The 27170-nt window shown below is 44.4% G+C and overlaps 1 protein-coding gene, 1 long non-coding RNA gene and 1 pseudogene across 2 annotated transcripts in view; 1 reads left to right on the top strand and 2 right to left on the bottom strand.

Moving 5' to 3' along the window:
- Positions 1–1591: 1591 nt before the first annotated feature.
- LOC138917237 (uncharacterized) lies at positions 1592–5472 on the top strand. The gene is made up of 3 exons (XR_011424971.1): positions 1592–2316; positions 4302–4813; positions 5350–5472. It is a non-coding gene; the product is annotated as an uncharacterized lncRNA (long non-coding RNA).
- An 8296-nt stretch (positions 5473–13768) lies between these two features.
- Positions 13769–27170, bottom strand: part of ZNF354A (zinc finger protein 354A) — a 36691-nt gene continuing 23289 nt past the window's right edge. The window contains exon 5 of the mRNA XM_070232862.1: positions 13769–13935. Coding sequence (XP_070088963.1) covers positions 13874–13935 — 62 coding nt within the window. The 3' untranslated portion in view covers positions 13769–13873. The remainder of the gene's footprint in view (positions 13936–27170) is intronic.
- On the bottom strand, positions 14550–19535 carry LOC100068220 (protein Red pseudogene; annotated as a pseudogene).

Here is a 27170-nt window from a genome sequence, read left to right as displayed (position 1 = left end):
AAAGTTTTAATAATGAATTCAATTTCCTTTATAGATATAGGAGCATTTAGATTTTGTTATGTCAGTTTTGGAAAATTGTGTTTTTTGACGAATCTGTCCATTTCCTCTAAATTATGAAACGTATTGTTGAGAGTTGTTATAATTGTCAAGAACTATAAAAGGTCTAGGATTTTACCCTTCTTGCAAGCTAGTAAGTCATCCTGTCACTGTTTCATGGATGCTGGCCAAAGCTATGAGACAGCTTGGTCAGAGGCGAAGGACAGTATTAGTCACAGAAAAGCGTGGGCTTCCTGTTGGCTTCTGTCGGTTCCCCAGGGGCGATGCAGGCTCCTGATGGCTGGCTGGAGATGCCGTGGGCTGCGCTACACGAGTGGAGGCCTGACTTGAGGGATTCACTGCTTTTGTAGTGAAGAGGAGCAAACGTGCTCATCCCTCCCCGTCCAGTGCTCCTTAGAATCATACTCTGAGAAATGGCCTGGGGAAGGTCGTCAGGGCCTTGCATTCTGTGCACCTGCAGTAAGAGCATGCAGGACACACAGGGCCCACGGCAGTTGCCTCTTTCAACTTCTTAGTCTAACATATTCAGGAATTTTCACATGAATGTATCACTCTGACTGATCTGACCCCCAGAGGCTGGCATTAAATCTGTTCAATTTGTCTCGTACGGCATTAAATTAAGGCTACTATCAACAGGACTCTAAGCAGAAGAATGAGGCCCAACTGCAGTATGGACTTCAACTATGGCCTTAGGTCCTAGACTCAGCCAATTGTGAATACATCCTAGTGGGTGGGAGGGGGCACGATATGAGCAATAAGTCCCATTTTAGGTAGCCGGGATGTATTCTAAGGCTAGGCTATTATATAATATGACTCTACGACTCCCCCAAGGAGTTTAGACTAAACTGCTAATCCCAAATGGAGAGACATTTCATGACCTGCTTGCCTCCACATGTAGGTGTATATCCTGTAGAGGCTCCAGCCATACCAATTTCAGATTTATTGTTAAGCGTTATTTGGATCACCGTTATATCAGTTTAGTTGAGTCACACGGACAGTGTCATCTCAGTGGCAGCTCTGATTGTCATACATGGCATAGTGCTAGGCCACTTAGGTATATGTCCACATGAGTTTTCTGTCTCCATAGCATGTGGACTGGGTTCGCTCAGGTGGAGACGTGGTGGACCTAGGGCACAAAATGAGCAGTAATTGTCTGAGGTCTATGGTGTTTCCTGCCCAGGTGCCGGGGTTGTTGCTCACCCTCCACCATCACAAAAATCAGTGTGCTCCCTCCAAGTACCTACAACTTTATTTCCAGTCACACCCGGACCTTTCATCCGTAAGGTGGGATCCTATAATTCAAAATGAGCATCCATAATCCCATATAAACCTTTTGTCTTGATCATTAGTCAGGAAGTGGCCATGAGGACATGATCCCTTTCTGGAGATGGCCACATTCACTGGCCAAACTGGCTTGCTGACTGGTGAGGACCAGGAGGAGGTGAGGAATGTAGAGTCAGTGACGCCTGTGGATGATAGGGAATGTAGAATGTCATCAGATACCTGACTGTTGGCCCATTGTTGGGAAGCCTTTGTGACAAAATGCCCACAATTTTCAGACTGTAGATGGTCCAGAAAGCCAAAATCATGGCGTAGCTTATTTTCATAGGCTACAATGATGTGGCCAGAATTAGCAGATTAGACAGGAACAGCAACAATATAACTAGAAAAATGTGTCACCAAGAGTGAAGCATCAACAGTCACCCTGAGAGGAGGCTCTCAATCCAGAGTGGTCAATCTGTTAGCAGCGGGCAGGGTCAGTGCCCGATATGAGGCGGCCTCCTTCACCACGAGACCAGCTGGCCAACTTTTGGCAGAAGTCACAAGGGTGGCGTGTCCCGAGGATCTTCTCTCACTCTGGCCAGTCTGTTGTGCGAATGTGTTGCTATGTGCCATGACAGGCTGGGCAGTGCACCTTCCTCAGCAGCTTGATCCCAGTCGGTCTTGTCAGAGAGTGGACCTTACCACGGGCATGTACTTAGACAGTCCATCAACTATGGTTTGTTTCCTCAGTTTGTGGCACCAAAGAGGGGCGTCTTTAATGTACTACTCTGTAGTCCTTCAATTGGCAAGGGCCCGGGAGCTCAAAAATGCAACACGGTTCATCAGGTGGAGTGTTAGAGCTATGGGAACAGCCTTTCCCGCCTTTGGTTCAGCATGGCCGTGCTGAAGTTGAAGAGCAGTAGGTGTGAGTGGGCGTCAGGTTCTACCTTCACCAAACCACCAGCGGATCAGGCCTGCACATATGGAGGAGCCTCTGTGAGTTCAGGGACCTAATGAGGCAAGGGGTGGATGGAATAAAGCTTCCTAGGAAAAGGGGTAGTGCCACCCGTTCATCATGCAAACCTGAGATGACGTAGAGCTAGCTGCTCCCCTGACCACATTTTTTTCCATTTGGCCGGCGAAGCCTGTCCTGTGAGTCGTATCTCAGAGCTGATCCTTCCCCCAGTATGGACGTTAGGCTGGAGAGTCCTGGGGCCTCCATGGGTAGGCGTTCCATTTCAACAAACCTCAGTAATGAGTTTAGATCTGCTTTTTAAAATGTTTGTGCCTGGTAGACATTTCAGGGAAGTGACAAGTCCAGAAACTCAAGGGGCATCCATGCCCTTTTTTAACCACAGCCTCCGATCAGCAAAATCATCACTCACAAAGATTTGTAGCTCAAAGGGGTCATAGGATTGTGGGCACTAAGGTGGGGGGATGCCACAGCTTCCTGAACGGCTCTCAGCACAGCCTGGTGGCTTTGGCCCTGCTGAAGGATGCTGAGAGAGGACAAGGTAAATGCTCAAGGGAGGCACATGCCGCCTCCCAGACTCAGAGTCCCAGCAGGTGCCGAGCCTCTGTCTTGGCGGTGGGGCTGAAGGAGCAGCAGTCTTTCCTTGACTGCTGGAGGCACATTGTGGACCCACCCGTATTGTCCCAAGAAATTTTGCTTGATAAGCGGGGCCCCAAATGGTGTCAGCATTCTCAACCACTCCTGCTGGCTGAAGTGTGACAACATCACAGTCTGGACCGTGGGGACTGAGGCTTCCGATTTGCCAGCCAACAGGACATCGTCTACATAGTGACAGCTTTGGTCATCAGGAGGCAGAGGCGCCCGCACTGGGGGTGAAGGGCAGGAGCTGTCCCACCAGCACTTCTCTACGTCTCTGTGCCTGAGCAGGAGAATGTCCCCTGACACTCCCTGAGCATTTACAGTGCAAGCACGCAACACGCGAGTTTCCTTATGCATTCAGCAGTGCCAGCTGTACCTACAAGATGTGGGATTGGCTCGGAGTCCTGACCTATTAGTTTACTTTAACTTTTCATTTTTTTGGCTCTACAAGTTGTGCTCAAATCCTATCAGCTGAATTTGTTGTTCGGAACAGAGACCAAGGGGTTGAACACATGCTGGTCAGGAGGTTCTGAGAGTTCAGGGCAATCGGGAAGGGCGGGGTTTGGGGCGCTGAGCCTGGGGCCACAGAATAAGTCGGGGAGGCTTTCCTTCCTCTTTTGGCTCCTCACTCCAGGGTCAGCACTACCTCCTCCCCTGTGGGCCTCCAGCATCCACATGGAGCCCAGGCTCAGGGTCTCTTTCTCTCTATGCCTCACCTTCCACCCTGGCTCCATCTCTTCTCCTGGGTACCATAGGCCACCCCTGTACTCAGCACTCTCTCCCACTTGGGACAAGGGAGAATGGTGACTGGGACACTTTTGTCCAACTGAGCTAGGAAAGCTTGAGTCACGCCTTTCCCTGAAGTTCCCCAGTAACCTTGGCTCGTTTCCTTAAAGCAGCGAAGGTCAGGCACAGAGGAGGGAGCCTCCCGGAGGGATGAGAGCAGCTCCATACCAGCAAGCAAGGCCGTGCAATGACTTTCCCTTTTGGTGGCATTTGCTTGGGCTCAACAAATGAACTTGTTTTCAGCCTCCCTAAAGCTAAATTCATACTGCTGACACTACTTTTGTCAGCTCTGATCATCAGCCACAGCCACCCTGCCTTTTGGCTGAGCCCACAGACTTGCTGCCCACGGTCGTGATAACATTGCTTCCTCCTCCCTCTTAGAGGGAGCACATTTAGGTGGCTTGTTTCAATCTTACTTCTTGCCACTCAGCCTCTACACAGTCTTTGAGGAGTAGGATGCTGAGGAACCCTTATTGCTCCCCTTGCCTGTGACTTGGGTGAGAGCATTCTCTACTGAATCCCAGAGAATCCTCTGATACTCCCTCACCTGGCTCTCAGGGGCCCCTTGTCCTTTCTCTTCCAGAAATCCATTTCTCTGTTAGATTCCTGTCCTCATCACCAATACTGTCAAAAACTACAAAGTGCCTAGGCTGTTATCCTACTTGCAAGATAATGGGGAAGACAATTACTATTTATGCTGACATAAGACACAAGCCTCCTGGGTCAGAGACAAATGATTTGATTACTCACAGCAGCAGCAGGTGCCAGCGTGTCAGCATGGTGCTTTCAGGGCATCCCCATACACCCTGCCCCATCATCATCGTGGGGTGATACAAAGTGTCCATGCGAATATCTGCACAGTGAATTATGTTACAGGAGAAGAACCCTGAATTTGAAGGATTCACTGCTCTTATATTGAGCAGAGATAAGCCTTTTCTGTGTGCAGTGGTGGATGTCACCTCAGCCGCCAAGGATCCTCCCTGTAAACACGCCTGTGGGAAATGGCATATGTAAAGAGCAACTTCACCTCTGCATTCAGGGCACACCCAGCAAGAACATGCACGGGCTCCCAGGGACCACAGGGGTGCCTCTCCCGTGAGTAAATTCTCTTCCTACTTATTTAATGTCTTGAGGTCTCTGGCATCTTTTCCCTTCCTGATATTGGTAATTTGTATCTTCTCTCTTATCTGGATTAGCTTTGCTGGATGTTATTCAATTTAATTAAACTTTTCGTGACATTACATTTCACTTTGATGACTTTATTGAACATTGGTTTTTGTATTTTATGGATTTCTTCTCTTTTCATTTCCTCTTTCTTTTTCTCTTATTGGCTGTATTTGAACTGTGCTAACCTTTTTCTGGTGTGTCTCAAGATGAATCTCAAATCGTTTATTTTCCACTTGTCTCCTTTTCTGCTATATGAAACTAAAGGTACAGATTTCTCTCTAAGAAATAGTTAGTTGATATATCTCTAATGTAATTCAGTTCAGAGGATTTTCTAATTTCTATTGTAATAACTTCTTTAACCCAAGTTAAACTATATTGCTCAGTTTAGAAATGTATTTAAAGGTATATTGCTCAATACCCAAGCAGTTCAATATTTGCTTATTATTGATTTCTATCTTTCACAGGGCATATACTGAATGATTTTAAGCCTGTGAAATATTTTGAAGCTTGCCATGTGACCTAGCATGGGGTCAATATGAGTAAATAAAATTTGACGTACAAAATAATGTGAAATCTTCTGCTGATGGGTAAGCTGTTCTGTATTTGTCAAATAGGTCAAGTTTATTAATCACGTGTTTCAGATGTTCTACGTCCTGACTTTTTTCTATCAGTGATTGAAAGAGGCGTGTTCAACTTTTTCAATGTGATTGTGGATTTTTTTGTATTTCCTTCTAATGTTATCAAATGCTGTTTTGCATATTTTAAGGTGTATTTTTGAGGATGTATGTATGTATATATTACTTTAGTGATTAATCCTAGAGACGAAAACATACATTCTTGGCTTATTGTAATGATGCTATGCCTTAACCTGTTAACTTAGTTTATTATTGTCCTGCATTTTGTACTATTTTTCTCATGTATTTCACTTCTCCCTCATATATATGTGATATATATGATATATGTCATATGTCATATATGTCACATATATCATATGTATCATACATATATGAAATTCCAGGAAGACTGGCCCTGAGCTAACATCCATGCCCATCTTCCTCTACTTTATATGTGGGACGCCTAACACCACATGGCATGCCAAGCGGCGCCGAGTCTGCACCCGGGATCCGAACCGGCGAACCCCGGGCTGCCAAGAAGCGGAACGTGCGAACTTAACCGCTGAGCCACCGGGCCGGCCCCAATATCTGGTTTATTTTAAAACATATTCCAAAGAGTATAGACTCTTAGGACCATAATTTACTTTCAGTATTGCAGTGATGTCTTTTCAATGCATTTTTGGCCTCCATTTCTCCTTCCAGGATTTCCCCTCTTCAAAATTGGACCCCTGTTGTCCTTCTTCATTCAATCATTCTCTAATTCCTTTAAACATTGTTTTTAAATTTTGTAGTTGATTTTGGTAGGAATGTTGGTCTGCCTTCAGTTTTCCATCCTTTCTAGACATGAAACCCTCGTTCTCGAAGGATGTTTTGCTGAGAAGAGAATTCTGAGTCGGCACTTTCTTTCTGGCAGCGCTGTGCACACGTGGCCAGCGCTCCCCTGGTCCCCATTCTGACTGTCAGACAGTTGGTTGTCAGTTTTCCTGTTGCACCTTTGATGATAATCTCTCTTTTATCCCCTGGTTACTTTCAGGATTTACTCTCTGTCTTTAGTTTTCTGGATCATCACTACGGTGTTTATTGGTATGGATTTCCTCATATTTATCCTGTTTGGGGTTTGGGAGTCTTGGCTCTGTGGAGGAGTGCATTTCATCAGCACTGGATAATTTGTAGCCATTATCTCTTCAAATATTGCCTCTGGCCAACTATGATATTTCATTATCTGATGTCTTTGTGGGTCTGTTTCTTTTTTTCCAAGCAAGTTCTCACAATTTTTTTTTTTACCTGGTATCCCTGGATATCTTTTTTAATTTTATTTTTTGAATTATGTACTAATATGAACTTTTTCTCAGTTGTGAAAAGTTGTGTATTTTAATACATGTGTAGATCCATATAACAATCACCACAATCAAGACACAGAACAGTTCCATCACTGCAAAAGAAGACCTCCTTTATGCTACTTTTGAAATTGTCATATCCTCCTTCTACCCACACCCTCGGCAATCCTCCACCGCTATAACTTTGTCATTTCAAGAATGCCACACAAGTGAAGTCATATAATATCTCACATTTTGAGACTGGCTTTTTTCACATGGTGTAGCTTTGAGATTCATCTGAGTTGTGTGTATTATTAAGCTGTTCTTTACCTCTGAGTAACATTTTATGGCATGGACTTACCACAATTTGCTTATCTATTCACCTGCTGAAGGATATTTGGTTGACTCCAATTTTTGACAATTATGATTAGAGGTGCTATGAACATTCTTGAACAGGTTTCTGTGGAAACATAAGTTTTCATTTCTCCAGGGTGAAAATTCAGGCGCGGGATTGCTGGGTTATATGGTAAGTGTGTGTTTAATTGTATGAGAAACTGCAAACTCACCTTCCAAAGTAGCCGTGTCGTCTTGCACTCCCACCAGCAATGTGCGAGTGATCTAGCTTCTCGCATCCTCACCCAACTTTGATATTGTCAGTGTCTCAGTTTAGTTTCTAACAGTGTGTTGTGGTACAGCATCATTGTGTTAACTTGCATTTCTTTAATGACTAATAATGTTATTTGTGCTTATTTACCATCCTTATATCCTGTAGGGGGAAGTGTGTGATAAAACTCTTTGCCTATTTTTTTAGAAAAACTGGATTGTTTGCCTTCTTTATATTGAGTTTTGAAGGATTTTTTTTTTTTTAACATTCTTGACACATCTTTTATGGATATGTGATTTGGAAAGATTTTTCCTGTTCTGTGGCTTGACTTTTTATTGCCTTAACAATTTTTTTTTAGAGTAGATTTTTTTTCTTTTCTTTTCTTTTTTTTTGCTGAGGAAGATTAGCCCTGAGCTAACATCTATTGCCAAACTTTGTCTTTTTTTTTCCTTGAGGAAGATTAGCCCTAAGCTAACATCTGTGCCAATCTTCCTCCACTTTATATGTGGGTCACTGCCACAGCATGGTTGACGAGTGGTGTAGGTCCATGTTCCAGATCTGAACCCATGAACCTGGGCTACTGAAGCTGAGTGCACCAAACTTAACCACTATGACACGGGGCCAGCCCCTAGGGAAGAATTTCTAATTTTGATGAATTCCAACTTACCAATTCGTTTTCATATGGATTATGCTTTTGGTGTTGAATTTAAGAAATCTTTTCGCAATCCAAGGTCTCAAAGATATTTTCCCCTCTATTTTCTTCTAGAAGTTTTATAGTTTTACATTTTACATTTAGATCTATGATCCATTTTTTAATTTTTTTTATTTTTTCCCTTTTTCTCCCCAAAGCCCCCCAGTACATCGTTGTATATTCTTCGTTGTGGGTCCTTCTAGTTGTGGCACACGGGACGCCGCCTCAGCGTGGCCCAACGAGCAGCGCCGTGTCTGCGCCCAGGATTCGAACCAACAAAACACTGGGCCGCCTGCAGCGGAGTGCACGAACCCAACCACTTGGCCACGGGGCCAGCCCCTAGATCTATGATCCATTTTGAGTTGATTTTTGTATACGATATGTTACATGGGTCAAACTTCATATTTTCACATATGAATATACGTTATAGCACTATTTGTTGAAAAGACTGTTCTCTTCCACTATAGAGACTTTGTACTTTCTCAAAGTCATTTGTCTGTGTAGGTGGAGGTCTGCTTCTAGACTTGCCATTCTGCTAGACTGATCCCCTCTTTATGCTCCTGCCATGCTGTTTAGTTTACTGTGGCTTCATAATAAGTCTTGAAATCAGATAGTGATGTCTCTCCAACTTTGATCTTAGTTTTGAGTTTTTTTGCTACTTTGTGTTCTTTGCATTTCAGTGTGAATCTCACAACCAGTTTGTCAAATTCTGTTAAAAAAAAAAAAAAGAAGCCTGCTGGAATTTTGATTGGGATTGTGTCAAGTCTATACATCAAGTGGAGGAGAAAGAGCATCTTAACAATCCTGAGTCTTCAGGCCCATAAACGAGTTGTATCTCTACCATTATTTAAGTCTCCTTTAATTTCTCTCGGTGATATTTTATAATTTGTAGTGTATAGATATTTCATATCTTTTTTCAGATTCATTCCTAAGCATTCTATATTTTTGATACTAATGTAAGAGGCATTGTATTTTATATTGCAATTCCTGTATTGCTAATATATAGAAATACAGTTAATTTTGAGGGATATAGTCAGCTAGAGTTTTGGCCAAAGGAAGATCAAGGAAAAAGCTGTTCCCACAAATAAAAAGACGGCAGAAGTGGTCAGATCCAGCGATGCTTGACAGTTGATGAAAACCAAGGCTAAAACTTGGGAACGGTGGTACCCTCAAGAGTTATGCTGGAGAGATGGTGCTGCTGAGAGAATATTACTAGAAATCAAGAATAAATGAGGCATGCCATCATGGTTGGGATTTTTTCCAAGAAGCAGCTCATATTTTATGAAAACTTTAAAGCAAAGATTCAGAATTAGCTTTGGTACCTAAATCTCCCTCCCTCTTTATCCATAACTGGGTGCTGCTGTCTGGTCTCAGAGGATTATGGAGGATTATGAAGCACTCTGGAGCCAATGTGCCTCCCAGTAACCGCAGGCTGGAGGCCGTATGGAGAAGGTCTTCACGGCCACCATGGCCTTCCCCTTGGTGCTCTGGCAGGTGGGCAGGAAGGACACTCAGACGCTGCAGCACACCGGCATGAACGTGAGGAACCTGGCTTCACTGAAGGTGCCAGGGAGGCTCCTGGGGGCAGAAGCAGTAGAGGAGCTGACCAAGGCCAGGACGCCCGGGTAGCCCAGGACCCAACAGAAGGTGGTGGCCGAGCCCTCATTACACTCTGTGATGCTGAGTCCAGGCTCAGAGTGCGGGTCTGTGTCTGGAAAGTGGGGAGAGCTCACCAGACACGCCCCACAGGACATCACTTGGACCAGAGAGCAGGCGAGAATGACGGAGTTAGAAGCTCTGGGCCCCACGCAGAGCCTGACTCTACCCCCTGGTCCTGTGGCCTTGAAGGCCAGAACCACAGTGATGGTCTCTGACAAAGTGTTGGAAAGAGCTACTGTGAACACATCCCAAAGGTTGTTTGTGGGAGAAGCCAGGTCACTGTGGTAGGACGACCAGCGAAGAGCAAGGAGCGGAGGAAGCAGAGGGTCAGGGAGACGAGAATACCGCCGAGAGACGGCTTGTGGGCTTGGACGATGGGAGTGTCCCGATGCCTCACAAAGACCCCCAGAACCAGCACTGTGGGGAGAGAGAAGGGAAGAGCTGCACAGGCCAAGGCCGTTCCCAGGGTCCTTCTACGGCCAGGAGGGCGGTGGCCTTGGGGAGGCAGCGATCTCTCTCCCTGTTTGGGTACCGGTCCTCTGGGCACTTCTCACACCAGCCCAGGCCTGAAAGGGAAGGAGGGGCACAGCAGGGATGAATAGCATCGTGTTCCAATTCCAGCTAAGGAAGCCCGGCTCTAACACCTCATATTTGTGTAGATTCTCTCTAGCTACTATTTTCTTTCACATGTGTATCCACATTTTGTTTTGTTTTTAATTATACATTTATCTTGAGATATTTGTATATTCACATGCAGTTGTATGAAATAATACAGAGGGATCCTGTGTACCCTTTGTCCACTTGCACCCAGTGGCAACGTTTTGCAAAACTATAGCACAAGATCACAGCCAGGAGACTGACGTTGACAGTCAAGAGACACCACATCTCCCTCACCACAAGGATTCCTTGTCTTGCCCTTTAATATTCATACCACTTCCTCCTGCCCCCACTTCTTCTAAACCCCGTCTTCTACTAATCTGTTCTCCATTTCTATAGGCTGGTCATTTCAAGAATATTATACAAGTGCAATCATATATCATTAGACCTTTGGCTTTGACATTTTCCACTCAGAATCACTCTCTGGAGTTTCATTGGGGGTTTTGTGTGTATCAGTAGTTCATTTCTTTCCATTGCTGAGTAGCATTTCATGACACGATGTCCCACAGTTTGGCTAACTATTCACCCTTTGAAGTACATTTGGGCTGTTTCCAGTTTTAGGTTATGAAACTAAAGCTACTTTAAACATCCATATTCATGTTTTTGAGTGAACGTATGTGTTCTCATCTCTGGGATAAATGCCCAAGAGTATAATTGCTGGGTCATGTGGTCGTTGCACGTTTCGTGTCTTAAGTAGCTGCCAATTTTCCGGAGTGGCTGTACCATTTTACATTGCCATGAGCACACGTGAGTCATCAAGCGTCTCCACATCCTCGCCAGTCCTTGGTGTGCTCATTTGTCTTTATTTTAGCTCTTCTGATGGGGGTGTAGTGATATCTCACGGTGGTCTTGATTTGCATTGCCCGGATGGTTACCCATGTTGAATATCTTTTCACATGCTTATTCATCATCTGTATATCATTTTTGGTGAAATGTCTTTTCATATCTTTCCCCCTTTTAAAATTGGGTTATTTTATTACTATTGACATTTGCAATGTCTTCTCCTTTGTTGGGTGTGTGGTTTGCAAGTGTTTTCTCCCAGTACGTAGCAGGTCTTTTCTTCCTCCTCACATAGGCTTTGTTAGCGCAAAAGTTTTAATTTTAATGAGGTCCAATTTATCCATATTTCATTTTCCGGATCATGCTTTTGGTGATACATCTAAGAATGTTTTACCTGGCCTAGATTCCAAAGACTATCCACTGTTGTTTTTCTAAACACTTCACTTTTTACATTTTACATTTAAGTCCAGGATTCCTTAATTTTTGTATAAGATGTGAAGTTTTTTTTTTTTTTTTGACTATGGCTGTCTAGTTACTTCAACATTTTTGTTGCAGTCTACCCTTCCTCCAGTGAATTACTGTGCACCTTTGCACTAGTAGGAAATACTTGTGTGGTTCTATTTCTGGGTCCTTTATTCCATCATTTATCTAGGAGGCCCTCTCTCTGTTGCACCAAACTGTCCAGGTTACTATTATTACATAGCAAGACTTCCTACTGGGGACGATGACTCCTCCCACCATTCCTACTTTATTCATCTTTCAAGACTTATAGAACTATTCCAAGCCTTTGGCTTTCCAAATAAAATTTAGATTAATCTTGTCTCCATCTACAAATAAAACTTTGCTGGGATTTTGACAGGAATTGCATTAAGCCTATAGATAAATTTGAGGAGAATTGACATCTTTATAATTTTGGGACTTCTAATCTATGAACACAGAAAGCGTCTCCATTTATCTCCATCTTCTTGGATTTTTTTCAATAGAATTTTGTAATTTTGACCGTACAGATTCTGTACATTAAAGTTTTACCTAAGTAGTTGATTTTCTTTGTAGTGATTGTATTGTATTGTATATTTAATCTGTTTCCTCATGTTCATTGTTAATATACAGATAGTTGATTTTTTTATGTGTTGATCTTGTATCCAGCAACTTTGGTGAAATCATTTAATAGTTCTAGGAGGTTTCCGTAAATTTCTTGGGGTATTTTTACATAGACAATCATGTCATATGAAAATAGAGACCGTTTTATTTTTTCCTTTACACCTTGTAGGTCTCTTATTTCTTTTTCTTTTTTCTTTTTTTTTTTGCCTTACTGCAGTTGCTAGCATTTTTGGTCCTATGCTGAATAAGAGTGGTGAGAGTGGATGTCCTTGCTTTACTCCTCATCTTGGGGGGAAAGCATTCAGTCTTTACTATGTTTAAACTTTTTTTTTTTAAAGATTGGTACCTGAGCTAACAACTGTTGCCAATCTTTTTTTTTTTTTTTTTCTGCTTTATCTCCCCAACTCCGCCCTGGTACATAGTTGTATATCTTAGTTGCAGGTCCTTCTAGTTGTGGGATGTGGGACGCCGCCTCAATGTGGCCGGACGAGTGGTGCCATGTCCGCGCCCAGGATCCGAACCCTGGGCCGCCACAGTGGAGTGCGCGAACTTAACCACTCGGCCACGGAGCCAGCACCTGTTTAAACTTTTTTACATGGTGTCATTGCCTTAAATTTGTTTTTGTTTTTTTTTTTAAGATTGGCACCTGAGCTAACAACCGTTGCCAATCTTTTTTTTTTTTCTTTCTGCCCCTTCTCCCCCAATCCCCCCAGTACATAGCCATAAATATTTTAGCTGTGGGTCCTTCTAGTTGTGGCACGTGGGACGCAGCCTCCATGTGGCCTGATGAGCAGTGCCATGTCCGTGCCCAGGATCCGAACCAGTGAAACCCTCGGCTGCCGCAGTGGAGCACGCAAACTTAACCACTCAGCCACGGGCCGGTCCCTAAATTTGGGTTTCTCTAAAGCACTTCTAGAGGAAGTTCCTTGATCTGTTACATCTTGTGAAATATGAAAAGGGACATCTTTTCCTTTCACACGTATCATGTGGCCCAATCCATGCTGCCCCCAGCCTCTCTGGTTGTGTCTGACATGCTCTGGTCTGTTCCATGAATTCTCCCTGAGCCCTGTGAGTCAGGGTCTGCACACTGAGAGCTGGCCCTGCAAGATGTAGACAACTCTTGGCCCATTCATCTTACAAAATTTCACATTTTATTTTCACAACGCTGGGTTTAGGGATGGGGAGGAGTGGTGAGTACACGGACTGCAAAATGTCTTTGTCTCTCAAACAGAATCATGGCCAGGTTTCCAAATGTCTGTAAGTTCTGGTTCAGAGGTCATGGAGGAAGCCCCAGGTTGGTAAAGGAATTTCAGTGCAGGGAGAATACAGGAGAGGTGATGAGTAGGATGACAGGTCCCAAGTTCCCCAGGAAGCTGAGCACACTCTCTGCCCCTTGCCCTCTCTGTATTTGAAGATCCCATCCAAGCCCCAGCCACAAGGCAGAACTAAAGAGTCATCTAGTTCCATTTCACATTTTATTTTCATTTTATTGGTTTTGGGGAAGAGAAGGAGTCAGGAAATCTCCTCTCTCTCAAGTGGAATTGGGATCCAGGTTCTGACTTTCTTTCAGTTTAGGATCTGGATTATACGGTCAGAGGCGGTGCACCACTGCTGCTGGGGGTTGGAGACTGTGGGGAGAAAGGTAAGAAATGTGCATGGAGATGACCATGGGATTGAGACCCACAAGCGTTTAATAATAAGAATCTGATCACATAGGTAGAAAATGCTGATGCCAGGATTCCAACTCATTGATTCCTAACCCATAAGTGCCTCTTGGGGTTAGGATGCTCCATGCAGCAAGAATGATGGGGAGGGGAGAGTGAGAAAGATGACAGACCCCAGACCCCCAAAAGCTGACTCCCCTCACTGCCCCTTGGGCTTTTACTAGTATTCTGGGCTCCCTCTAACCATGGCCAAGGGAAGAGAGGAGGGTCATCTTTTTCAATTTCCAATTTTATTTTCATGACACTTGGTTTAGGGAAGGAGAGGGGCCTTTGAGTACGTGGAACTGTGGTATTCCTTTGTCTCTCAAAGGAATTGGGATACAATTTCCAATTGTCTTAAGTCCTGAAGCCAGTTCGTAGACAGCAGAGGTCCAGCCCTGCTGCTAGGAGTGACTGGGGACATGCTCTGGGTGAAACACAGGAAACAGGTATGGCAATGACCACGGAGGCCTCAGGGTCCAGGACTCCCATCTGGGCACCTGAGGATCCTCCATGTAGATCACATGTGGGGGGTCCTACTGCAGTCCCCTAACTGGAACCGGAATGATCCAATCCTGCAGCAGACACTCTGCAGTGGGAGGTTGGCCACATCTCCACAGGGAGGACCCAAAGGAAAAAGGCACATGGAGAGCTCAGGAGGACATCACCCTTCTACTCTGAATCCTTGCCTATGACCTCGGCTAGCCCAGGGGCCAAGTCCACTCTGAATAAATCTAGGGGAAAAGCCCTAAAGGCCACTGCTTTTTTGGAAGTTTTATGAATTTTAATGGAACTGAGTATACAACAAAATTTTATACACGATTCAAAAAAGGACATACAGCTTTCTGGGAATTGTAGAAAATGCAGTGGGGGAACACATGCCTTGGAGATTCTTTTTGGAGTTGGAACTGGAGATTCATATTTTTGTCTTTTGACTTCAACCCCATTAGCTTCGATCATCCTCCTTTTCTTGATGATTGCCTACTTGTCTTCCACTTTCCACCAAGCTCCGCCTTGTCCTTGCTTTCTTTGAAGCCCCTGGGTCTCTGCCTTTCAGACCTATGGATGTCATACTGGAATGCAGCCTTGGTCAAAGCTCTTTGTTCTTATACTCCCTGCATTCCTCCTGGGTAACGAAATCCCAGCAGCCTCAGGGTCCCTTCGTGGTCCTCTGGTCCACTCTGCTATAATCCACCTCTTCATCACTGACCACAGCCATGTCATCCAAGTAAGCAAGCACTCCACATACACTTTTGGACAAGCCAACCAATCTCCTAGCTGTTTCCTGTCCTATGGCTTCTTCAGAGATCCAGTGCCATTCCAGCCAGAAAACCCAGCAAACTTCTCTATGATGGACTTGGAATTCCTTGGCAGACCCAGGCCCTTTGTCTGCGTCCATGGACTCATCATCCACTTTGGGCTTCTCAAAGTAGCTGTGCTGCTCTTCTCTCTGCCTCTGTCTCTGTCCCTTCCCTTTCTCTCTGTCTCTGTCCCTCTCTGTCTTTATCTTTCTCTGTCTCTTTTTCCCTCTCTTTGTTTCTCTGTCACTCTTTTTCTGTCTCAGTTTCACTCTCCATTTTACTCTATTTCCTGCTCTCTGACAAGTTCTGGGAGTCACTCTGGTTTCCCACGTCTCTCCCCCTCCTGTCCCAGGTGTTTTGGTCACTGGGGACACATACTCTCCAACGGCTTCAAAAGTATTCATGTCGGCCTCAGGAGGTTTCTTCTCTTCCAGCTGCCCTTCACCCTTCATCTTAAGCTTCCTGTTGCAGGTAGGCTGCCTCAGGGAGGAAAGGATGTGGGTGAGCTTGCTGATGACAGTGTCACCTGTGCTCAGTGTGGTCTGGGCTTCGATGGTGGGGCAATCAGGCTTGCTGCAGATCAGAGTGGTGGAGATGGCCCTGTGAGCACCTCACGTTGTAGTCCCGCCACAAAGGCCATGAGCCTCGCAGGACCAGCTCATTCCAGTCGAATGCTTGGCTTCGGAAGAGGATGTGGAAAACTTTCTGGCCCAGATCTATTTTAAATTCCATCTTATTCTCAGGATCCTCATCATTCTGGGTTTCCTCCTGGGCATTTCCATCAGTTCTTCCTCCTCTTTCTCTCTGCTGGAAGTCACAACTAGGATGTTCTGAAGCAAAGCAAAACACAAGCTTTTCCCAATATTGTCAAATCTGCTTCCTGGCTACCTAAATGCATCACAGAATGAATCCCCACATTGCTTGAAGGAGATAAAATATTCAGCACCCAACAACATAAAGCATTTACATGTCCGCTAACAGTGGACAGAGTTCCCTCTCTCCACACCCTAGCTAACACTTGTAATGTTTCCTTTTTGATAAGATCCATTCAAACAAGTGTGGAGTCATATGTCCTTGCGGTTTCCTTTGCATTTCCCTAATGACTAGCGATGTTGAGCACCTTTTCACATGCCCCTCCGACATCTGTATGTATTCTTTGAGAAATGTTTCTTTAGGTCCTTTGTCCATTTTTCAATTGGGTTATTTGGGGTTTTTGCCGATGAGTTATATAAATTTCTTACGTATTTTGGATATTAATCTCTTATCAGATATATGGTTTACAAATATTTTCTCTCATTCCGTTGATTGTTTCCTTTGCTGTGCAGAAGATTTTTAGTTTGATGCAATCCCATTAGTCAATTTTCACTTTTGTTGTCCGTGCTCTTGGTGTCATATAGAAAAATTATTGCCCAGACCCATGTCAAGAAGCTTTTCCCCTGTGTTTTCTTTTAGTAGTTTTATGGTGTCAGTTCTTATGTTTAAGTCTTTAATGCATTTTGAATTGATTTTTGTATTTGGTGTGAAATAAGGGTTCAGTTTCATTCTTTTACACCGGATTACCCAGTTTCCCCAATACCATTTATTGAAGAGACTGTCCTTTCCACAGTGTGCATTCTTGGCACCCTTGTGGAAGATCAGTTGGTTGTGGATGTGCAGATTTGTTTCTAGGCTCTCTCTTCTGTCACATTGGTATATATGTCTATTTTTATGCATTAACATACAGCTTTGATTACTGGAGTTTTGTAATATATTTTGAAATGAGGAAGTGAGATGTCTCCAGCTTCGGCCTTCCGGCTAAGACTGCATTGGTGATTCCGGATCTTTGTGGTTCCAAATGAATTTTAACCATTACTAATTTTCCAATCCTAACCACCAGATGTCTTTCCATTTATTTGTGTTTAATTTTCCTCACCAAAGTTTTATACTTTTCAGTGTGTATGTCTTTCAGCTCTTTGGTTAAGTTTATTACTAAATGCTTAATTCTTTTTGTTACTGTTGCAAATGCAATTGTTTTCTAAATTCACTTTTCAGATAGTTCATTGTTTGTGTATAGGAAGGCAGCAGATTATTTTGTTTTGCTTTTTGGGTTTTTTTTTTGCTGAGGAAGATTGGCCCTGAGCTAACATCCATCTTCCTCTATTTTGTATGTGGGACGCCTACCACAGCATGGCTTGATAAGCGGTGTGTAGGTCCGCGCCCGGATCCAAACTGTGAACCCTGGGCCACCAAAGCAGAGTGCATGAACTTAACCACTATGCCACCTGGCCAGACCCGAGGAAGGCAGCAGATTTTTGTATGTTAATTTTGGATCCTGCACAAAGGTCCAAGGCAGCAGCAACCCAAAAGTGCTGGTTTCTTTTTTCCCTTGAGGAAATTAGCCCTGAGCTAACTACTGCCAATTTTGCTCTTTTTGCTGAGGAACACTGGCCCTGAGCTAACATCCATGCCCATCTTCCTCTACTTTATACGTGGGACGCCTACCACAGCATGGCTTTTGCCAAGCGGTGCCATGTCCGCACCTGGGATCTGAACCAGTGAACCCTAGGCCACTGAGAAGCGGACCGTGCGCACTTAACCGCTGCGCCACTGGGCGGCCCCACGTGCTGGTTTCTGGATGAAATCAGAAACTAAGTGGCTGTCGGTCCCATGACAACCTGAATGGGAGCCCATCCCTGAATACCGGGCACTGTGGTTTCTGCAGCCCTCCCACCCTGATGGAGGCCACGCTCCTCTGCTCCACTTGCCTCAGACCAGTGGAGGGATCCAAACACCGCCAGCCCCTGTGTCCTCACAAACCAGAACCCTCCCCCTGTCACCTGCTCAGTGCCTTGGGCAGCCAAGGAAGCAGGGCATCCCAGTCTGCCTACTCCCGGGCCTGTACGTATCCAGGACCCACGGGGCTTGGCAGGACTCCTGCCCTGACACCCGGGTGAGAGACGCCCTGAATCTCCGCCTGTAAGTGCTGCTAGGAGGGGCAGGGAGGGACGCCCTTAGGGCCAGAGGGATTTCAGATGGCAGTGGAAGGGGACCAAATAAGCTGCTACAACACTTCCCTGTGCAGACTCTATCTTGCCAGCCAAACAGTCATCAGACTAGATGCGCCTCGGAGGACTGCCTGCCAGAAGCCCCATGTCCCTGGAACACGGACGGGGCAGTAAGGAGCTGGCTCACACTACCTGTCTAGAAAGCTCTGTTAAGTTTTTGCAGGGGTGAGGTTTTGCAGAAGTGAGGTAGCCACAGGCAGAGGACCAGCACCAGAGGTGCTGATGCTGGCTGTGCTCCTACAGGCCGTAGCTACCTGCCCTCGTGTCCACGCAAACCACAGGCCCTTCCCACCTCAGCTGCCTAGGGCCTCCCAAGACCAAGGAGGGTTGGGCATCCCAGTCTGCCTCCTCCAGGGCCCATACCTATGCAAGTGTGACTAGGGAGCCAGGCAAAGAAGGGGTGACTGAGGATCTGATTAATAACTAACATGGTCTGTCAAATGTTTTCCAGATAAGAAGAAAGTCTGTGCTGCTTTGCACAAGTTGATGTCCCCGTTTTGCAGTTGCTATCTTGCAGAGAAACTCCTATGTTTGCAGCAAGACCCTCTGAAAAATGTTCCAGCACCAAGCATCCTAAAGTTACCTTTAGCTCATTAGCATCTTAAATTCTCCTCTGGGAGGGTCCTAGCAGCCATTGTCAGATCATGCCATGTTATGCAGCAGCATGTTTACCTGCTAAGCATGCGCCCTGAATAAGCATGGTTGTTAGAAATAAACCTGTTACCCTCTCTCCTGTAGAAAGCCTCCGTCGGCACTGAGCTCAGGGAGACACTGCTTCTGGGGGCGATCCCTGGTGTTCTCCACGGCGTGTCAAGCAAGAAAACTTTTCTTCACCTGCTTCTGCTTTGGTTGTTCCTTTCGGTTCTACGCTCACCAAGAGACGAACCCTCTGAGTTCAGTTACACAAGGGCCCACAGGAGCTTGTGTGCACTCCGCCCTCCCCTCCTTGGTGAAAAGCTCCTGCAGTCTGGGCCTCTCTGTGCCATGGTGGAGGCCCTGGTGTTTCTAGACACACCTAACCACAGTTCAACAGTTTGGAATACTTTTTTTTCACTCAAGGGACCTAGGAGGGAGTGAATTAAAATTGTAAATGGCTGTTGATTCTAGATTCCTTAATTAAACATTAAGGGAGGGAGGATTTTAGCTTTTAAAAGTATACCCTGCTTACCTCGGTCAGCATTTTCAGTCTAAGTGAGTAGAATTTAGAAGCTTACCAGCTTCTCCTTTCCTGGGGGTGGCAGCGCTTAGCAACATGGCAGAGCATCTGAGGCTTTGCCAAGTGTTCCTTCCGTAAGTGCCCAGGTGGACTGTGTGAACTCAATGACGTATAGAATGACTTTGGTACGAAGAAAATGTTTCGATGTATCTGCATTTAGTAGGGTAAACTGTTTTATCCTTGCTATTTAAAAATCTCACAAGATACTGTGCTCTGTGGCAGCATATATATGCAAATCAAACCTCCTTTTAAAATATTTTCTAAAGTGACAGATGAACAGAGCCCCTCCCCACGGCCTGCTTCCTTTATGGCCCAAATCCGTCCATCTGTGCAGCCAGCCAGTGGGGAAGAAGCCCTGACCTGGCTTCGTGCCCTTCAGCGTATGCTGACACGGCTGTGCGATTCTGCTTCTCTGTGGGCCTGGGAGGCTCAGCCTGTCTTGGCTCAGACATGAGCAGTTCATTTTATGATACCATCAAGGCAAAAGAGATCCATTTCCACTTACTTCCACCCATTAAGGTTTGTGAGAAATATGGCTTTGAAACATTCTAAATAAATTACTTTGTCTTTCCTGTTGGAAAACCCAACATGATGCTGTTAATTTTATTGATTTTTCGGCAAGCCTTTGAGTAATAACCAGTAGCTATAAGGAGGGGCGTATTATCCATCACACATGTGCGCTGCCGAGCACGAGATCTATACCAGCTTTAGGCATACAGTTTGGCATCTGAATTCTTTTCCAAAGAAAAACAAGAAATGCTCACAGGGACGTGTTACTGCTGTGAGAATTTGCAAACACTTTCCACGGTGTTTCAATGGTGATTCTATTACTTTTATCATCAGAGATTATATTGAAAAACACAGGTGTTATTAAAAAAAAAAGGGAAAGAAAGCAAGGAAGGAAAGACAGGAGAAAGGTTAAAATGGTATATTTTATGGGATACGTATTTGACAACACTTCTAAAAAAAAATTCTATCGTGGTGAAAAAACGCGTCCTATGCATTTAGCATCTTAACCATTTCTTACTACACAGTTCAGTAATGTTGAGGACATTCACATTGTCGTGCAGCCAATCTCCAGAACTCTTCCTCTGACAAAACTGAAACTCTGTACCCATTGAACAAGTCTCCACTTCTCCCTTCCCCAAGCCCCTGACAACCACTGTTCTACTTTCCATTCCTATGAATCTGATGACTCTAGACACCTGGTATAAATGGAATCCTGTGATATTTGTCTCTTTGTGTCTGGCTTATTTCACATAGCATAATGTCTTCAAGGTTCATCCATGTTTGTAGCATGTGTCAGAATTTCCTTTCCTTTTAAGGCTATTTTACCACAAGCTAAAATTAAAAAAAAAAAAGACTTGGTAGCATGCAGAAGTCAATCAATCTCTCACTCAATCTTACGGCTCACAGCGGAAAATCACTGAGCCATGGAAAGGAATGGAAAACTGACACATGCAAACTCATGCGAGCCTCAGAACATTCTAAGTGTAAAAAGCCAGACACAAAGGCCACATGTTGTATCATTTCATTTACATGAAATAGCCAGAATAGGCAAATCCTAGAGACAGATAGCAGGTTGGGGAATTGGAGGGAGGGCGGAATGGGAGAGACTGTTTAATGGGTACAGAGCTTTCTTTTTGAGGTGATGGAAATGTTCTGGAGTTAGATGGTGGTAATGGTTGCACAACTTTGTGAATAGACTTTTTAAAAATCCACTGAATTGTACACTTTTAAAAGGGTGAATCTTATGTGAATTATACCTCAGTTTTTAAAAAGCATGATGAAAAAATGCACACATACAGGAAAGAGAGAGTTAACATGGGCGTGGGCGGCTCTGAGCGCCTCAAGGACTCCCAGCACTACCAACCCATGGAGATGGAGGAAGATGCCCCACGAGGACCAGTACACTTAATGACAGTTCATTGTATGCAGCAAGAGGGTCAGCTGCCACCACCACTTGACCCGGCAGAGCCTCAAAGGCAGGTGGAGGAGTGGGAGAGCTTTCTGCTGGAGAAACCGGAAGGCCTGCTCTGACGGGATGTTGTTGGGATGGGGAAGCTGGAGGCAGGATGAAGCAGGAAGCTCCTCCCCAGGGCTCTGCCTCCGAGGTCCCTGACGGGCAAGGGCCAGAGCAGGGCTGCCCCAGTAGCCAAAGGGGGTCTTGGAAACGTTTTTCTTGCAGGGCCCTGGGCCAGGGACATGTGCTGAGTAGGGGACAGACGCCCACCATGTGCCCCCCGGGTCATGCTGGGCCAGTTCCAGCCCCAGAGTGGACCTGGAAATTCAATCAGAGGTGCCCTGCAAGAGCCCCCCTGGCTAGAGAGGTTTTCTGACAGATTTATAAATTTTCACACCCCAAAACCCTTCCCTCCTTCATCATTTTCAGCTGGAAACCTTTTGTGGCTAGAGAAACTTTACTCAGGGTTTTTATTGTTGCTGCTGCTACAACAACAAATAATAGTAATAATAATAATGACAATAAATACAATGATGATGAAAAACAATGATAAATATAATTGTCTACATGTTTGTTGACTTTTTATATATATTTATAATTCATGATACTCTATAATTTATATTTAACATTAAATAAATATGATTTATATTTATGGGTAAAAGTTGATAATAATCATAATTATAATAATTATTATTGCATAAACCTCAGGACCCTACCCCTCCCCACGCCATCCCAAAAGAGCAATGAATCTCGGCTTTAGCTTCCCACTTGGCTGTTCAGCCCCTGTATCACCTTGCCACAGTTTCTGCTCCTCCATATCCGTCTCCATATACGGTCAACCTTTTGAACTGATATCAAAGTGACGTTCCTCCAAATGTGCTAATAAGACAATCGGTCAACCTAGCATCCCAGTAACAGAGGTGAAGTCTATGCCTCCCCTGCAGCCCCCAGACATCTGGTTTGACCATGCCTCTCAGAAATAGAGGCTGAGTCCACTCTGATTCATCCTGCTCAACAGAGAACCCTGGCCTCAGGTAGCCCAGGGGCAATTCATCCTCAAGTCCCCATGGCCTGCTGGTTGACTGCAGCCACTCAGAGAAGAGGCCAACATTGGCAGACTACTGGTCCACTTGGACTTTGGAGTGAGGATCTCAAGGGCAGTGTCTGGCCTGGCACTACCCCACATAGCTGAGGACCAGGATACAGACAGTATGGGCCCCATGCACCACTGCCAGTCCTCAGCACCTTTGGAAAAGGAGCCTGAGGCTGCCCTCAGATGCCCTTCTTAGGCTCCCTCACCACTCCCTGACTGTTCCAGCATGGAGTGAGTCCCTTTGGGGTGGGGAGGAGGTGGGGCATTGTGGTAGGACACTGCCCTCTTCCCTCCTCCACTGTGGCTTGCTGCTCTGCCCAGAGCCCCAGGGGGCTGGACAGTTGCTTCCTGACCTGTGCAGACAGTCATGCCACAAACCCTGCCACTGAAGACAATACCTGTGGAAGAGGGGGAAAGGAAGGAAGGAAGAAATGATGGGAGCCACTGCTCTGGTGGACAAACCCTTGTGTTGAGGGTTGACTTTCAATAGACTACAGAATAGACCAGAGCTGCTCTACCACATACAAAACCCAAATTAAGAAGCAGGTGATCTACAGAATGGTTCGGCACCAGGTACTTTACCAATCTGTGTGGTATGATGGCATTGGAGGTGGCCCTCTTTCTGGCCACACCTATTTCCCAAGATGAAGGGCTCTCAGAGTGGGACCCCAATAACTGACCAAACCACCAAGCAGACCATCAAGCTGATCTATGTATGTGTTGTGAGAATTCCAGAAGGAGAAAAGAGAGAGAAAGGGGCAATGAGACTATTTGGAGAAATAATGGCTGAAAATTTCCCCAAATTGATGAAGGACATGAAAAGAAACATCCAAGAGGTTTAACAAATTCCAAGTAGGATGAACTCAGAGATTCACACTGAGACACATTACAACCAACCTGTCTAAAGCTAAAGACAAAGAGAGAATCCTGAAAGCAGAAAGAAAAGAGTGAATTGGCACATACAAGGGACCCTCAATAAGATTATCGGCAGATTTGTCATCAAAAATTTGGAAATGGTAAGGCAGTGGGCTGATATATTTAAAATGGTAAAAGAAAAAAACTGTCAACCAAGAAGCCTATCTCTGCCAAAACAGTCCTTCAAAAGTGAGGGAGAATTAAGAAATTCCCAGATAAACAAAAGCTGAGGAAGTTTATTACCATTAGACTTTCCCTCTAAGAAAAGCTAAAGGGAGTCCTGCAGACTGAAATGAAAGGACGCAGGACAGTGACTCGAAGCCGAGGGAAGAAATAAAGACCTTAGTAAAGGTCTTATAAATGGGCAATTATAAAAGCTAGTATGATTATAAATTTGGTTTATAACTCCACATTTGGTTTACTACATAATTTTAGAGACTAATGTATTAAAACACAATTATTAATTATGTTTTTGGACAGACAATGAATAAAGATGTAGTTTTGTGATATCAACAACTGAATGGGGTGGGGACAGAGCTGTCAAGGAGCAGAGATCTTGTATGTCATTGAAGCTAAGACAGTATCAATTCAAATTAGTGTTACAACTTTAGGATGTTAAATGTAATCCCCATGGTAATCACAAAGAAAATAGCTACAAAATATACACAAAAGAAAATGAGAAGGGAATTAAAACATTTCACTATAAAAAATCAACTAAATACAAAGGAAGACAGTGATGCAGGAAACGAGGGACAAAAAGAGCTATAAGGAATAGAGAAAACAAACAGCACAAAGATGGAAGCAATTCCCTCCTTATCAGTAATTCTTTTAAAAGTAAATGGATTAAATTGTCCAATCAAAAGACAGAGATTGGCAGAAAGGATTAAAAAAAAAAATCCAGGGGCCAGCCTTGTGGCCTAGGGGTTAAGTTCAGTGCACTCTGCTTTGGTGGCCTGGGTTTGCGGTTTTGGATCCTGGGTGCAGACCTATGGCACTCATCAGCCATGCTGTGGTGGTCACCCACATATAAAAAAATAAAGGTAAATTGGCACAAATGTTAGCTCAGGGCTAATCTTCCTCAGCAAAAAATTAAATAAATAAAAAATTTAAAAAATTCAACTATATGCTATCTACAAGAAACTCACTTTTCTTTAGATCCAAAGACACAAATAGGTTGAAGGTAAAAGGACAGAAGAAGATATTCCATGCAAATAGTAACCCTAAGAGAGCAGGGGCGGTTATGCTAATATAAGACAAAACAGACAAACGGGTGAACCTTAAGGACATCATGCTAAGTGAAATAAGCCAATCACAAAAAGACAACTACTGCATGATTCCACTTATATTAAGTACTTAGTGTATTCAAAGCCCTACACAGGAAGTAGAAGGGTTGCTTCCAGGAGTGGGGAGGAGAGGGGAATGGGAGTTACTGTTTAATAGGTATAGTTTCAGTTGTTGAACTGGGAGTTCAAAGTATATGACTTTTCATTGGCTGAGTTACAGTAGCCTCTCACTGGCTGAGCTGTTGCCGGGAAAGGAGAAATCCCTTCCTTCCTTCTGCTGAGGGGGTATGTAGTATCATTGTCTGTTGGAGATGCAAGGTACCTCTCTTCCTGTTGGGGTCTGTGGTGTGTGCTGAGTGGCACATGTGTGACGGTCCTCCCTTCTGATCTCTGGACTCCATTTTAAATGAAGTTTCTGTTGACTAATTTTCACTAGTTTTGCAGCATGAAAACAGTTCTGGAGATGATTGTAATGGTTTCACAACAATATGAAGGTACTTAATACCACAAACTATACACTTAAAAATTGTTAAGATGGTAAATTTTATGTGTATCTTACCAAAATTTAAGAACTTGGAGAGGGGCCGGCCCAGTGGCTCAGTGGTTAAGTTCGCATGTTCTGCTTCGGAGGCCCAGGGTTCACCGGTTCAGATCCCCAGTGCAGACATGGCACTGCTTGGCAAGTCATACTGTGGTAGGCATCCCACATATAAAGTAGAGGAAGATGGGCATGGATGTTAGCTCAGGGCCAGTCTTCCTCAGCAAAAAGAGGAGGATTGGCAGCAGATGTTAGCTTAGGGCTAATCTTCCTCAAAAACAACAAAAAGATGGTCGTGTGTGTGTGTATACATATTTTTGCCTTCATTGTACCAGTGCAGTGTATTATACTGATTGATTTTCATATGTTGTAAAAACCTTTGATTTCTGGGATAAATCCCACTTGGTCATGGTGTATTATCCTTTTAATATGCTGCTAGATTTATGTTAACCTGGCTAGGAGTTGGGAAACCATAGCTGCCAGAGGCTTTAAACTCCTCTAGCATCCTTGTTTTTGTCTCTACTCCTGACTTTGAGCTTCCCTAACCACTCCTCCTCAAGGAGAGTCTGTGTCTTATAACCCTTTCCGCTGTAATCCAATGTTATTGTACTGGAGCCCTGTTGGTGTGGTGGCAAACTTGGGGAGATTCTATAATTTTCCAATTAAAATCTCAGTCTTAGTGGGCCTATGTCTAGGGCCTGGGAGCCCCTCAAGTGCTTCTCCAGTTTCTTCTTTGGCTCCCGGCCCTGTCCTCCTTCCCTTGGTTGTAGCATTCCCGGTCTATTTCCCTGAAGCCATCACCCCTGTTGACCATGTTTTCTCCTCCTTAGTGACACAGGAGGGTTAGAGGGGCCTAAAGTGGGAGGACTGTCCTTAGCCCAGCTAGCACAGAACTCTGGTAAACTCTTTTCCCCTGGAGAGTAGGCCTTTTTGGTGGCGAAGACTCTGGATATGTTTCACAATGGTTACCTGTCCCATCAGAGCCCTCAGGGGAGATTTCTCAGGGCCGTCATGTAAATCCAAAGGAGTTTCTGGAGCTAATGGTACCTCTTGAGACTGTGGCCCCCAGGAGTTTCTCACTCTAAACCTAGTCCACATTCAACCTCCAGCAATTCATCAAAACTATCATTTAAATGGTCCTGCCAGTTTATGGCTCCAGCAGCTTCTGGTCAGGTAAGCAGATCTTGGCTGTGTCTCTCTGGATATGCCTATCTCTTCAGATTTCAGTATTGCAATTTACCCAGCAACCTCAGTTCTCAGGAAGATAAAAGGTACTAATTTTCAGCTTGTCCAGCTTTTTCTTGTTTTAAGGATCGGAGTGATGACTTCCAAGCTGTTTATACATTGTAGCTGAAGTCCAAACAAGTTTTTGAATGCTAGAGAACTGAAGATAACTGAATGCAAACAAAATCACAGACATCCTTTAACTGCTCACATGGTTAAATACTGAAGTAATGCAACAGTTTCATAAGAACTACTTCAGGGTCAACAGAAAGGATATCAGATGCTGTCTGTGCAACATATGCGGAAATGCAGAATATGGGCAGGACAGCCGACACCTTCCACAGAATCCTCTATATTTTGTTTCAACTTGCAATAAATTGCATGCACTTCTCCACATCCACCAAAATTTGCACTTGTATTATCTCTACCCAAAGCAGTGCACTATTCCTCATTAACTCACTAAGTGAGTTTCTGCAAAAACTTTATATTGTTTCTGAGGTCTCATCTAGAATGGATTATACTTGCAATAGCCTTCTAAGAGTTTTTCATGAGAAAATCATTGCATAAGCAAAGGGAAAATTTT

Source organism: Equus caballus, chromosome 14 (assembly GCF_041296265.1).
Source record: "Equus caballus isolate H_3958 breed thoroughbred chromosome 14, TB-T2T, whole genome shotgun sequence".
In the NCBI taxonomy this organism is placed as follows: Eukaryota; Metazoa; Chordata; class Mammalia; order Perissodactyla; family Equidae; genus Equus; species Equus caballus.
This window is presented reverse-complemented; position numbering and strand designations above follow the sequence as displayed.